This window comes from Odocoileus virginianus, unplaced genomic scaffold (genome assembly GCF_023699985.2).
Source record: "Odocoileus virginianus isolate 20LAN1187 ecotype Illinois unplaced genomic scaffold, Ovbor_1.2 Unplaced_Scaffold_4, whole genome shotgun sequence".
NCBI classification, from domain to species: domain Eukaryota; kingdom Metazoa; phylum Chordata; class Mammalia; order Artiodactyla; family Cervidae; genus Odocoileus; species Odocoileus virginianus.
In genome coordinates, this window is record NW_027224266.1 from 116,999 (window position 1) to 130,183 (window position 13,185).

Here is a 13,185-nt window from a genome sequence, read left to right on the forward strand (position 1 = left end):
CATAAACTTTCTCAAAATGGTACATGATGCCAAGTCCTACTGTGACTCTGCTGACAGGTGGCCAAGTTATACCTAAAGCAAAGATTCAGGACCAGACAGCATGGACACATGAGGCAAATATTGCAGTTCCACAGAAAATCCCTCATTGGTTAGAGAAAATGAGATTCATGTCAGTGAGGAGCCTGACTGGCCTCAATACATATTTGTGGTGATTGTTTTCCTGACAGCGAAGAGAACCACTGTCCTACAGGACAGAGGTCCCCAGCCCCCAGGATCTAATGCCTGATGATCTGAGGTGGAGCTAATGTAATAATAATAGAAATAAAGTACACAATAAATGTAATGTGCTTGAATCATCCCAAAACCATCGCCCCCAACCGTGCTCCATGGAAAAATTGTCTTCCATGAAATGGGTCCCTGGTACCAGAAAGGTTGGGGACCACTGTACAGGGGACAATCAGACTAGTAGGAAAAGACCTATCATCAGAAAGGTGGTTGTCCAGAGAGTAATCCCAGCCATTCCACTTCCAAATGGGCGTGTATCATTTTGGAATCACTTCATCTTGCCACACTGGGTTCTCCTTGATACCGATTTTCCATTTCAGAACATGTTTTATTCTTTTATTACTTTGAGTGGATGGTAATCAGACTATTTCATTCTGCTTGAAAACCAGTACCTCTACTTGGTCCAGGAAAAGACTTGGTGGTGAGTGATTTATAAGGCCCTCTTAAGTTTCAATTTAATGAGCCATTTTAACAAATAGCACTTATGGTATGCCAGGCATTCTTCCAGAAACTTCACCAGTGATACCTGATTAATCTTTGTAAGCCAAGGATCGACCAAGTATGATTTAAGAATAAATTATACTTAAGATATAATTCTTCAAGCCTAGTTGCTGAACTTCAAGAAAAGCTCCAGGAAGAAAAAGCTAAGTTTCTAGAACAACTTGAAGAGCAGGAGAAAAGGAAGAATGAGGAGATGCAGAATGTTAGAACATCTTTGATCGCTGAGCAGCAGACCAATTTTAACACCGTTTTAACAAGAGAGAAAATGAGGAAAGAAAACATAATCAATGATCTCAGTGATAAGCTCAAGAGCACAATGCAGCAGCAGGAGCGGGACAAAGATCTGATCAAGTCCCTGTCTGAGGACCGCGCGCGTCTGCTGGAGAAGAAGCGACTGGAAGAGGAGGTCAGCTGGCTGTGGGGCTGCGCCTTCGTGCCCTCCCCGGGCATGGCCGCAGCCCCAGAGTTGTACGGGGCCTGTGCTCCTGAGCCCCCGGTGGAGGCCCTGGACACCCTTGGTGAGGGGAGGCCAGACTCAGCCATGGAGACTAGCACGATGTCTGTCCAAGAAAACGTCCACGTGCTCTCTGGAGAAAGACAGCAGATAATGCTGTTGGAACGAACACTACAGTTGAAAGAAGAAAACAAGCGGTTAAATCCGAGACTGATGTCTCAGAGCATGTCTTCCGTATCCTCGAGGCATTCTGAGAAGATAGCCATTAGAGATTTCCAGGTGGGTGACCTGGTGCTCACCATCTTGGACGAGCGCCACGACAACTACGTGCTCTTCACCGTGAGCCCCACCCTCTACTTCCTGCACGCGGAGTCCCTGCCCGCCCTGGACCTCAGGCCGGGAGAGGGCGGTAAGTGTCACACTGAGACATAAACCCAGTGTGTGCTGTCTGATTGTGTCAGAGTTACACAGGCAAGAGAGAGCTCTGCTTCCATCTGCTTTCTTGTTTGTTTTTATTTGGTTTGCATTATCCAGATTATTTTACTGGATTCTGTTGACAGTTCGGCCTGAGTGCAGCTAACGCAGTCAGGTCAGTTATCTCATACCCTGGTGATAGCAGGATTGTACTGTTAAAATGCTCATACCTATGTAAGCTTGAACATAACGTGCTCATTTGTTTATAAGGGCACTCCTTGTTTTGGTGAAAATAAATTCTTTTAAATTATAAAAACAAAACAAACAAAAAAGAATAAATTACATTTAAGATAATATATAAATTATATCATTACAGTAGTTTTTGTCATACATTGAAATGAATTAGCCATGGATTTACATGTATTCCCCATCCCGGTCCCCCCTCCCACCTCCCTCTCCACCCAATCCCTCTGGGTCTTCCCAGTGCACCAGGCCTGAGCACTTGTCTCATGCACCCAACCTGGGCTGGTGATCTGTTTCACCCTAGATAATATACATGTTTCGATGCTGTTCTCTTGAAACATCCCACCCTCGCCTTCTCCCAGAGTCCACAAGTCTGTTCTATACATCTGAGTCTCTTTTTCTGTTTTGCATATAGGGTTATCATTACCATCTTTCTAAATTCCATATATACTGTAATGATGTAAAGTAATTAGCCTCCAACTAATAAAAATAAATGGAAAAAAAATAAATAAAAAAAATAAAAATTGATATGGCAATTATAAAAAAAAGATAATATATAAATTATATTTAAGTATGATTTAAGAATAAATTATAATAATAAATTATATATACTTAATGTATAATTATGTATAAATTATATATATCCCCCCACTACTCTGGGGGGACAGAGTTACAGAACTTTCTTTTCATGCTTAAGGAAGATGCCCATCCCCATGTTCCCCACCTTGGGATGCTGAGTTTAAAGACTTCTGGGGAGAGAAAAGGCATATTTTCATAGAGACCATGGAGCTCCTCCACCAAAGAGAGTACAAACTGACTACCACTGCTTGCTGGTTGCCTGGTGGCTCAGACGGTAAAGAATCTGCCTGCAATGTGGGAGACCTGGGTTCAATCCCTGGGTTGGGAAGATCCCCTGGAGAAGGGAATGGCTACCCACTCCAGTATTCTTGCCTGGAGAATTCCATGGACAGAGGAGCCTGGCAGGCTACAGTCCATGGAATTGCAAAGAGCTGGACATGACTAAGCAACTTTCACTTTACCACTGCTTGCAGGTGTCTAGCACAGTAGCACATCTACAAGCATGTGTTATGTACCCAACAGAAATGTGCCCAGAGGTGTGCAAAAGCCATGCACATAAATGCTAATAGCAGCACCGTTCTCAGTATCCCCAAATTGGAAACGACCTAGAGGCCTACCATCTGTAAGATGGGTAAATCACTTGTGGCATATCCACACAACAAAGTACTCCACAGCAAGGAGAAGGAATGAACTACCGACACAGTAAACAGTATGGACGAATCTCAGCAACACGACACTGAGTGTAGGAAGCCAGACACCAAGGAGTATGTACTATGTGACTGCTGTTTAATCACTTAGTCATGTCTGACTCTTTGTGACCCCATGGACTGTAGCCCGTCAGGTTCCTCTATCCATGGAATTCTCCAGGCGAGAATACTGGAGTAGATTGCCATTTCCTTCTCCAAAGGATCCTCCTGACCTGTATCTCCTGCATTGGCAGGCGGATTCTTAACCACTGAGCCACCTGGGAAGCCCATACTGTGTGATTCCATTTATACAAAGTTCAAGGACAGAAAAAACTCATCTCTGGGGACAGAGGTTACAATATGTGAAGAGTGGCTGCCTGTACAGGTGTGGGGACTACCTGCAAAGGGGAACAAGGGAACTTCTGGGGCAGGGGTGGAAATATTTCATATTTTGATAGGGGTGTTGTTTACATGTGTATATCTATTTATTAAAACTCAAGTTGTATAAAGATCTACATACTTCACTGCCTGTGTGCTTTATATACTTCAATAGAAAAGACAGATGTTGCTTCATATGCATTACAAGAATCCTGAAGCCATGGATTGTGTGGTTGCTGCCATGCAGATGCTGCCAGTGGCAAGTCCACCATCTACAGCTTAATCCAGCTGCTGAAGCAAAGTCAAGCCTCTGAGAAATCAGATGCAAGTGTCCTCTAACTTGGTCCCCATCAACCCTCACTGTACTCATTCCCTAAGGAAGATTTTTGCCATGGAGGGTTGATAAGAAGGTGCCAGAACTCTAGTTCTCAAGCCACATTTGAATATCCTCAAGTTTTTGGCGGTGTGATTCAAACATGAGTGATTCCCAGCCCCAGCAGCAAGTGGATTTATATGTAGCTCTCACTGTGTTCACCTAATGCCACCTCTCTTCCTGTATCTTATCAGGGAAGAAGAGTAACTGTAGGACTAAGACATTTAGGCAACTTAGATTTTGTGAGATTAGATGTGTCAAACTCCTAGTTATTCTCCACATGGCCACTCAATGAAAGACTCCATTTCCCAGCTTCCCTTATAGTTAGATAGGGGTCATGTGACTGTGCTCTCACCAACAGAATGTCAGTGGAAGTGGCCCATGCAAATTCTACTTGCTTTAAATGAAATAGCTTAACTGGGCTTCCACACTATTCCTTTCATCAGGCCGGAACAAAGAGTAAAGCAGTGACCGAGTTTCAACTACAAGAGAACAACACTCTTGGGAATGAAAGAGCAACAAAATGGGCAGAAGTTAGGTCCCTGAACAACTCCTATGCTACTAACCTGGTCCACTCACCTCTAGACTGCTATGTGAAAGAGAAATTTCAATCATTGCATTTGGGGTCTCTATACTACAGCATCTTAGCTGACACCCCTAGCAATAAGCTTTTGAGGCTCAGGGTCTCCAGGCAGGAATTTTCAAGTCTCACATACTCTACCTAGCCCAGTAATTCAGATTACACTAGTACAGGAAGACAGTAGCCCCCTTCCCTGTCATATAATGTTAATCCTGTTGTTAAACTAGCCCACTACCTCTACAGTCTATGAGACACTTTCAGCTCCTCATTTGTATATATACAGTCCTTTCACAACACAGTCCCACCCTCCATAGTCTGCCTCACTGCACACATTTGCTGCACCCATAGCTCGTATTCTGGAGGTTCCCTGAAAGCACACTGCACCTGAAGAACTCTGCTCACACTTCTGGCCAAGTGGAGTGGTCTCTTCCCCACCCCTATCCCACAGTCTCTCCCGCCCATGAGGCAATGCTTATCAAGTCTTCAAAACCCAGCCCGAAAGACTCCCAAAAAGCCTCTTGAAAACCTCAAAGCAGAATGACTTCCTCCCTCTACTATGCTGTGGTATTCATGAAGACATTTATCACTCCGAGCTGCAGGGGTTTAGGTAGATGTCTGACCTCACAGCTATAATATATGCTCCGAAGACAAAGCCCCTAAAAGTCAAGATCATGTCGTGTCCATTTTCTTAACTTTGGCGTTCAGCCATGATCTGGCTCATACTCAACGAGGGTTGAATGAAAGAAGGAAACAGAATTTAATATGCTCAACATTACTAATTATTAGAGAAATGCAAATCAAAACTACAATGAGGTATCACCTCACACTGGTCAGAATGGCCATCATCAAAAAGTCTACAAACAATAAATGCTGGAGAGGGTGTGGAGAAAAGGGAACCCTCCTACACTGTTGGTGGGAATGTAAATTGGTACAGCCACTATGGAAAACAGTATGGAGGTTCCTTAAAAAACTAAAAGTAAAGGTATGATATGACCCAGCAATCCCACTACTGGTCGTATACCTTTAGAAATCCATAATTCAAAAAGACATATGTACCCCAATGTTCATTGCAGCACTATTTACAATAGCCAGGATATGGAAGCAACCTAAATGTCCATCAACAGAGGAATAGATAAAGAAGATGTGAGATATATATATATATATATATATATATATATATATATATATATGATGAAATATTACTTGGCCCTAAAAAGGAATGAAATTGGGTCATTTGTAGAGATGTGGATGGACCTAGAATCTGTCATACAGAGTAAAATAAGTCAGAAAGAGAAAAACAAGTATCATGTATTAACACATATATGGAATCTAGAAAAATGGTACAGATGAATCTATTTGCAGGGCAGGAATAGAGACACAGACATAGAGAATGGACATGTGAATACAGTGGGTGAAGGGGAGGGTGGGACAAACTGAGAGAGTAGCATTGACATATATACACTACCATGTGTAAAATAGCTAATGGGAAGCTGCTGTGTAAGACAGGGAGCTCAGCCCGGTGCTCTGTGGTGACTAGAAGGGTAGGATAGGGGTGGGAGGGAGCCTCAAGAGGTAGGGGATATACGCATACATACAGCTGATACACTTAGTTGTACAGTGGAAACTAGCAACATTGTAAAGCAATTATACTACAATTTAAAAAAGAAGAAAAAAAGGAAGCAAAATTTAACAGCTGGCCTGTTTCAAAACTCTATCCATACATTATCACTCTTACCTATTCAGTGCAAACGCATAGTGGAATTTAATGTTATGCTGGTCAGCCAAATCACACGTAGGCAGCATCTCCAGTGTTTCTACCAGCTTCACCATTGCATCATAGTCCTGTTGGCAAGAGGTCCCAAGGTGAGAGAGGAAACACAGCTCTTGGCAGGTTTTCTTAAACAGTTATCAACATGAGACCACCTCAGCATTTAAATATAGGCCCTTACCTACAGGCAGTATTTAGTGAAGTTAAAGTCCTTAAAAGAACAGCAATGAGATTAAAAACAACAACAAGATGGATGAGAGAAGACAGAGGAAGAATCTCTGCTCTCAGAGGTCACAAAAGGACCAAGGAAATGAAGTTAGATTCAGAGACAATAAAAGAAAAAAAATAAGCCAAGCAGCTAGGAAAAGCTACCACATTTTGAGTGTAGAAGAGTTTTATCACCACTGGCAGGGCTGTGGGTTAAAATGAACTGGACGTAAATATATAGGGAATCTTACAGTCATTTGCCACATAAAGGGAGGAAATATTCCAAGGCTTCCTATTTTGTCAGAAACAATCCAATTCATTTAAATCAGTTTCTCAACCTTGGCACTAGCGACATTTGGGGGCTGGATCATTCTTTACGGTGGGGGCTGTCCTGTGACCTTGACCCACTCAGTGCCAGGAGCACTCCGTCCCCTGCCCCCGGTTGTGACAACCCAAAATACCTCCAGACACTACCACATGTCCCTGCCTGGAGAACCACAGCTCTAAACTGCATAATTACCCAGGGAAAAACTGCTACTGTGTTCGTCTCGGCTGTATCCCCTGTGAGCAGTGCCATCTGCTACCCTTTCAGCCGGCTCAGAATCACTGTTACTGGCCAACTTGCTGACAGCTGGCCACAGTTAGCAGACGAGGACTTCCCACCGAAATCTCACACCTGTTTTGTGGCATTACACTTGGATGCTGCTGCCCAAGGAAAGGGAAAACAGTACAGCAAGAAGCTTCTGGCCCATCTTTGAGCCTGAGAGTCCCACCAAGGTAAGGTTATAAAGAGGAGAGATGAGTGAAAGCAAGGGCAGAAGGAAGCCAGCCGCTCAATGGAAGAAAGACCTTAAACAAGGTCCTTCCCATTCTCTTGTTCCATGGGGCATCACTCAGCATAATTTCTAATAGCATCTGCTATTAAAATCAATTAGATGCATCTGTTTGTCACCAGGGGCATGAGTTCCTTAAGTGGTTGACTCTTGTTCTTGGCTCAGGTCATAAATGGAAGCCTCTTTCGTCTAAAGACCTGTGGCCAACAACCTCCAACATGGCTTTGTACTGATAGAATTCTACAGGTTATATACAGCACTCTGTGTTCCTCCAAAGGGAAGGAAGACAAGACATCTTGGAAATGGCTCCACAGCATTAAACCTGGAGGGGGGAAATGATTGCTTTCCTCCATGGTGCCATATTCTACAAACCCCATCTTCAGGACTTTCCAGAAGTCTCTGTCCGTCGTCTGAGAATAAAGCCCTGCAGCCCCGGGTTCCTGGACATGCCTGTGTTACTCCTGCTCTCCCTTTCACTAACAGGTAGTGCTAAACCAAGAAGGGAGTGACAAAGGCCTAAAGGGAGTAGAAGAGGAGAGGCATTAAGAGCAAGGACAACAGGGCTGGTTGCCTCAGTTGGAATCTTGACTTTTGCCAACCGCTGTGTGACCTTAGGCAAGTTATTTAGCTTCTCTGTACCTCATGTTCCTCATTTTTACAATGGGAATAATTGGACTGTGCACCCCATAGGCTTCTGAAAAGGATTAAGTGAATTAGGGCTTGCAAAGGGCTTGGAACAATGCCTAGCACAAATTGCATATAAACTGTTAAATTCTGAACTCCTTTTACTAAGCAGTACCATATCTAAGAATTTGCTTGAGCACCCTTCTGATATGACAAAACCTTCTGCAACATTTCTACCCCAAAAGATGTGCGAGGTGACCTATGACCCAGCCACATTCCTATTTTGGCTATAAAACAACTACCTAACCATACATCTAGTGCATGAGTACTTCATACAAGGAATTCCTCATGTCAGGGAAGAACTGTGTTAGCTTCAGATAAGCATATGGCATACCTGGATATCGCGATAGGATAGCAGTAAATTAATGACGATGTCTGAGGTCAGAACCTCAGTGTTATCCATGCGGAGTTTGATCCGAGCCAGCTCCTTGGCCAGTTCATCACCCTGGTATTTTTCTCTGGCTCTCCGGATGTCATTTAACAAGGTTTCTTTGTAATAAGCACTGGAGAGGGAAACAAGAAAAGCTCCAGTCACGGCTATAAGCATCCAGGACTGTTCTGCAGCTCAAACAAACCTAGCTCTCATGGACATGACTTAGGCTAACACACGGGAACCTCACCCAGAGTTGAGCCTCCCAGGATCAGCCAATGGGGAGCACATCCTACTTGTGAGTGTCACTTTGCAAAAACCTAACCACTCAACAGTTACAAAGAAAATCAGTTCATTATGACTCTGAAAATATTTTCAAAGTTGACCCCTGATGTATTTGGATAACACACAGGACTCACTAGCTACCCCACCCCATCCCCTCTCCTCCGGTATTTTCAAACACATAGAGGACAAGAAAGTACTTCACTTGAACAGTAATTTCCCCCACCATTAAGAGATTTTTCACAAAGCCGAACAAAACTCCAAAGCCATGAAACATAGTAAGATGAATGTCTTTAAGATGTATCTTTCAGGTATTCCCAGCTAGTAACCACAAAGCTTTTTACACTTGGTCGACAAACAAAATCTTGATGTGTCCATGAGCAATACAAGAAGCCATGCCTGGATGCCTGCAGACCACCTCTGCCTTTCACCCCCTATTCTGTCATTTTGACAGCCAGAATGCTTTCCTAATGGAAGACATAGAACTTCCTTTATGTGGGCATCCAGATAATAACAGGGAGGTATTACAACATTTTAAGCAGTTTAAATTCACACTAGAATGTCTCATCACGTCTCCAAGAACCAATGCTAGTATTCGGTACTTGGTTTAAAATAGATGAATTTAAATACGTTGTCTACTTTCCAAGTAATTTTTTTTCTATGGAGACTTGGCATGATCAAGTTGTAATACTATCAACCCATTACATAGCTGAAATGATTTAACTGTAGACAATAAAATTAGGTTGTTTGTTAAAAAGAGCAAGTTTAACAAATAATAGTTTTCAGAATGAGAAACAATGCCAAAGATTAACCAATGTTGATTTTAACTATTACAAAACTCTGTCCAAAAAAGTGTTTATAGTACACTGCCTGGTCCAATGCTTATAATAAATCTCAACATTTCAGTAATTAAGTGAAATTACTTTAAGTAAAGTGAAAGTGCTCTGATATAAAAGTATCAGTGTGCCCTGATATAGAAGTATCAGTGCATTGCTTTAATTTTTATTTCCTAGTCTCTTGCTTATTACCTTGATGATGAGCAAATTAGTAGATTCTACTAATGTTTAAAATTCTATGATTAATCAAGTGAATAATTAAGTTGAGTGATAGCCATTGTCCATTTGCTGGACTATAAAGGCATCAAAAGCTATTCAAGTGTTACTAGTTTCGCCTGTCAAGTAAAAATGTACACTTTAGTCTTGTTTTCAAGGGGAGCTCTGAAAACTATTTTCAATAAACTAAGAAACCTAGTAAGAACAGTAACCTGTAAGTAAATAAATAAAACAATGAATTAAGTATGGCTTGGAGACACCATGTATGTAACAAACATGCAGCCATTTCTGCCTCTGGTAACCAGGAAAGATACCGCTAATCAGTGTGAACTTGGAAATGGCTTCAAACCCCTTTTCTGCACAGGGCTCTGGGTGGCCTTCATCAATCTATGCAAGTTGGCACTTGAGCTGAAAATTTATCTGCCATCCCTCTTACAGATGTTTTCAACCATTAGCATCATTTACCCTCTCACTAACCCTTGCCAGGTATCTGAGAGTTCAAGGGGTGGAATCAACCAACAGGTATTTCAAGTTCTTTGAAATTAAACCAAATCGAAAGACTTGTCTTCCTACTGAAACATACATAAAGTGAATGAGAAACAAACCTGAGGCCACTTCTTGCAGACACCTTGCTTATCTGGCAGACTCAAGCTAGCCTACTTCCTTGTCAGACCTGAAAAAAATGATCCTGGGAGACTTTTCTCCCTGAACCTCGCTAGAATATTCACTGTGCAGTTAAGACAATAGTTAGCAAGCTGGGGCCGAATGAGGTTTTTGAGGGATGTGTTGTAAAAGGTGCCCCATTTACTTTTAGATTGGCATGTGGTCACATATGCCTGAGTTCCCAGTCTTCTTTTCCCATTACAACCTGTAGTGGAAACTGTGTCCAGAGAAGAGGTGACAGGATAGAAAAGGAGAACAGACTGAACAAGCATGCACCTCCCACCAGCCCCACAGTAGTAATGCTCCACAGTTTGGGGGGCCACAGCACAAGCCAGAGGGACGTGTGGCCCTTATACTTCAAGTCAGCTCTGCCAGCGCTTTGGATTTTCATTTGTTTTGGAAAGACAAATCCTTCTCCTTGTGACTTAACTTTCAGGAGTAAATCCTTTAAATTGGCTACAGGCAAAGAAAATCTGAATTCTTTCTTTAAGTGGAATAATTTTTCTGCCTTCAAGTTTCAAAACAGGGATATTTCAAGGACTGGTTTCTTGAGCACTGAGGCTCCAAAATGTGTAGGTTCCAAGGCTACACAGTGAAGGACCGCCTGAGCCAGGATTCAAACCCAAGCCTGTCAGCTCTTGAATCACTGCTCCACACCTTCTCCGACATAAATCTACCAAGAACACGTCCCAGGGCACACTGTGGTCAGGATGGCTTCAGCTTGACTCAATATACCCTGACTGTACAGCATAGGGGCTAAGGTCTGGAATAACCTCGCTGACACATTTTAACAACTGCAACAGCTGGTTGGCGGTGAGCAGGAACTCACCTTCAGAAATCATCTTAGAACACAGAATGGCAGAGTTGAAAGAGCATTAAAGAAAATCAATGATTTAAGTTCCTTATTTTCTAGATGAGAAAACAGCTACAGAAAAGTTACTTGTCAAGGTTGCATAAGGAGCTGGAACCAAACACAAACCTCAACTCCAGTTTCATTCTCTTTCAGCTACACCTCAACAGCCCAATGCAGTGAGCCACTGTGGAACCCTGGATTCCAGGATGACTTTAAAATGACTGGTTGGAATTCCTCACTTTCTGGGCACTATGGTCTCTTGAAGGTACATCACCTCCATGGACATGAAGGGAAAATTTTGGCCAAGCTCCCAAGATTGAGGACAGTTGATGGGAATTACCATGAGGTCACATGGATGTCCTTGAGGAGGCTAGTAAACCTGTCCACCAGAGGCACACACAGTGGACCCAGGAGGGTGTCCCAGTTGGGCTGCATGTACTCCGAGGCACGCCGCTGGGCATCACTCTCACAGCAAAAATAATCAGCGCATGGTGTCACGACGTATGGGATGAAATAATAATTTCCACTGGATGCCTGAAAAAAAGAAACAAAAATGTTTCACAAAATAAGCAATGCAGAAGCACAGCTGTGGATCTGGGCAGGTGGAACCTTGGTGGGACAGGAAAGGAGAAAATACCTGACGATGAACAACTACTTGCACAATATGACTACGAATCTATCAGACGCAAACAGGAAACCACTCCATTTCACAAGCTCTAACACATGGGAATACAACAAAAATTTGATTTTCGATGCTGAACTGAGCAGTATACATCTCTGAATTTCACTAGCAGAGATTTTGGGTTTTTAATTCTCAGAAATTATATTTCATTACATATCCTCCAAATCAGAGGGAACTTCAGCCCAATGATAACCAAGAAGCAAAATGTAAAGGTTTAATTTCTTTCTTTTGGCATGGCTGGAAAAGCCTTATTATTTGATAATTTAACCACAGGTGATTTATTTATAAACTTTGTTGAGTAGAAACTGTTTTGCAGGAAGCAGATATTAATAGATATGATTAGTCCCAGAGATGCTTTGGGAAAAAATTTGTTTACAAATTTTTATATTGTCAAATAATACTCAAGTAAAACTATGCTTTTTCTATGGAATAATCATGATTCATAGTCAAATTGTAACCATTTTTTAAAGCATAAACACTACCCTTATTTTTTTTACTCTTTCAGTTTTTAAATTATGAAAGTATGATAACACATTTACAGGAGACTTGAAAAATACAGAACAAAGTTACATATAGTTCTACTATATATTACAATTATTTTAAATAGATAAATTTTTAGTTGGAGTTTCAATATCAAACTCTCAAAAATTAATAGAATGAATATACAGAAAAGTAGAAGGAAGGCCTGAAAAGCAGTGGACCACCATGAACCAATTCAACATAATTAAGATTATACAATTTTCACACAACAGTAGGATACAAATTCTATTCAAGTTCCCATAGACTATAAACTAGGAGACACTGGAACATATCCAGGGACATAAAACAAGGTGCAAAAATTTCATGGTCTAAAGGTATTGAAATCATACAGAGTCTGTTCTCTTATCACTGTGGAATTATGTTAGAAATCAGTATCAAAAGATATTTGAAAATAACCCACATATTTTCAAGTGCAATGTGACATTTACCAAGAGAGATCTTTGACTTAGCCATTGAAAGCCTCAATAAAGTTAGAAGACTGAAAAAACACAGAGGGTGATTGCAGAGAAGAAAGCATTTAAATGAGAAATATATCAAAATGAGAAATTAATATCAAAGATACTTTAAAAAACCCATGTATTTGGAAATTAAATGTCCACTTTTAAATGATGGGTGTATCTAAGAAGCCATAACAAGGAAAATTAGAAAATATTTGTAACAGAATAAAAATGAAAAGAGAATTTACCAGAATTTGTTGCATGCAGCTGAAGCTGCTCAATGCAACTAAATACAAAGTGGAATCTTGAATAAGGTATGAA

At 41.5% G+C, this 13,185-nt stretch overlaps 1 protein-coding gene across 1 annotated transcript in view; it reads right to left on the reverse strand.

Moving 5' to 3' along the window:
• Positions 1 to 13,185, reverse strand: part of MAP3K15 (mitogen-activated protein kinase kinase kinase 15) — a 148,816-nt gene that overhangs the window by 77,258 nt on the left and 58,373 nt on the right. Inside the window, exons 4-6 of the mRNA XM_070462387.1 lie at positions 11,546 to 11,739; positions 8,320 to 8,488; positions 6,229 to 6,335 (exon numbers count right to left, since the gene is read on the reverse strand). Coding sequence (XP_070318488.1) covers positions 6,229 to 6,335; positions 8,320 to 8,488; positions 11,546 to 11,739 — 470 coding nt within the window. The remainder of the gene's footprint in view (positions 1 to 6,228; positions 6,336 to 8,319; positions 8,489 to 11,545; positions 11,740 to 13,185) is intronic.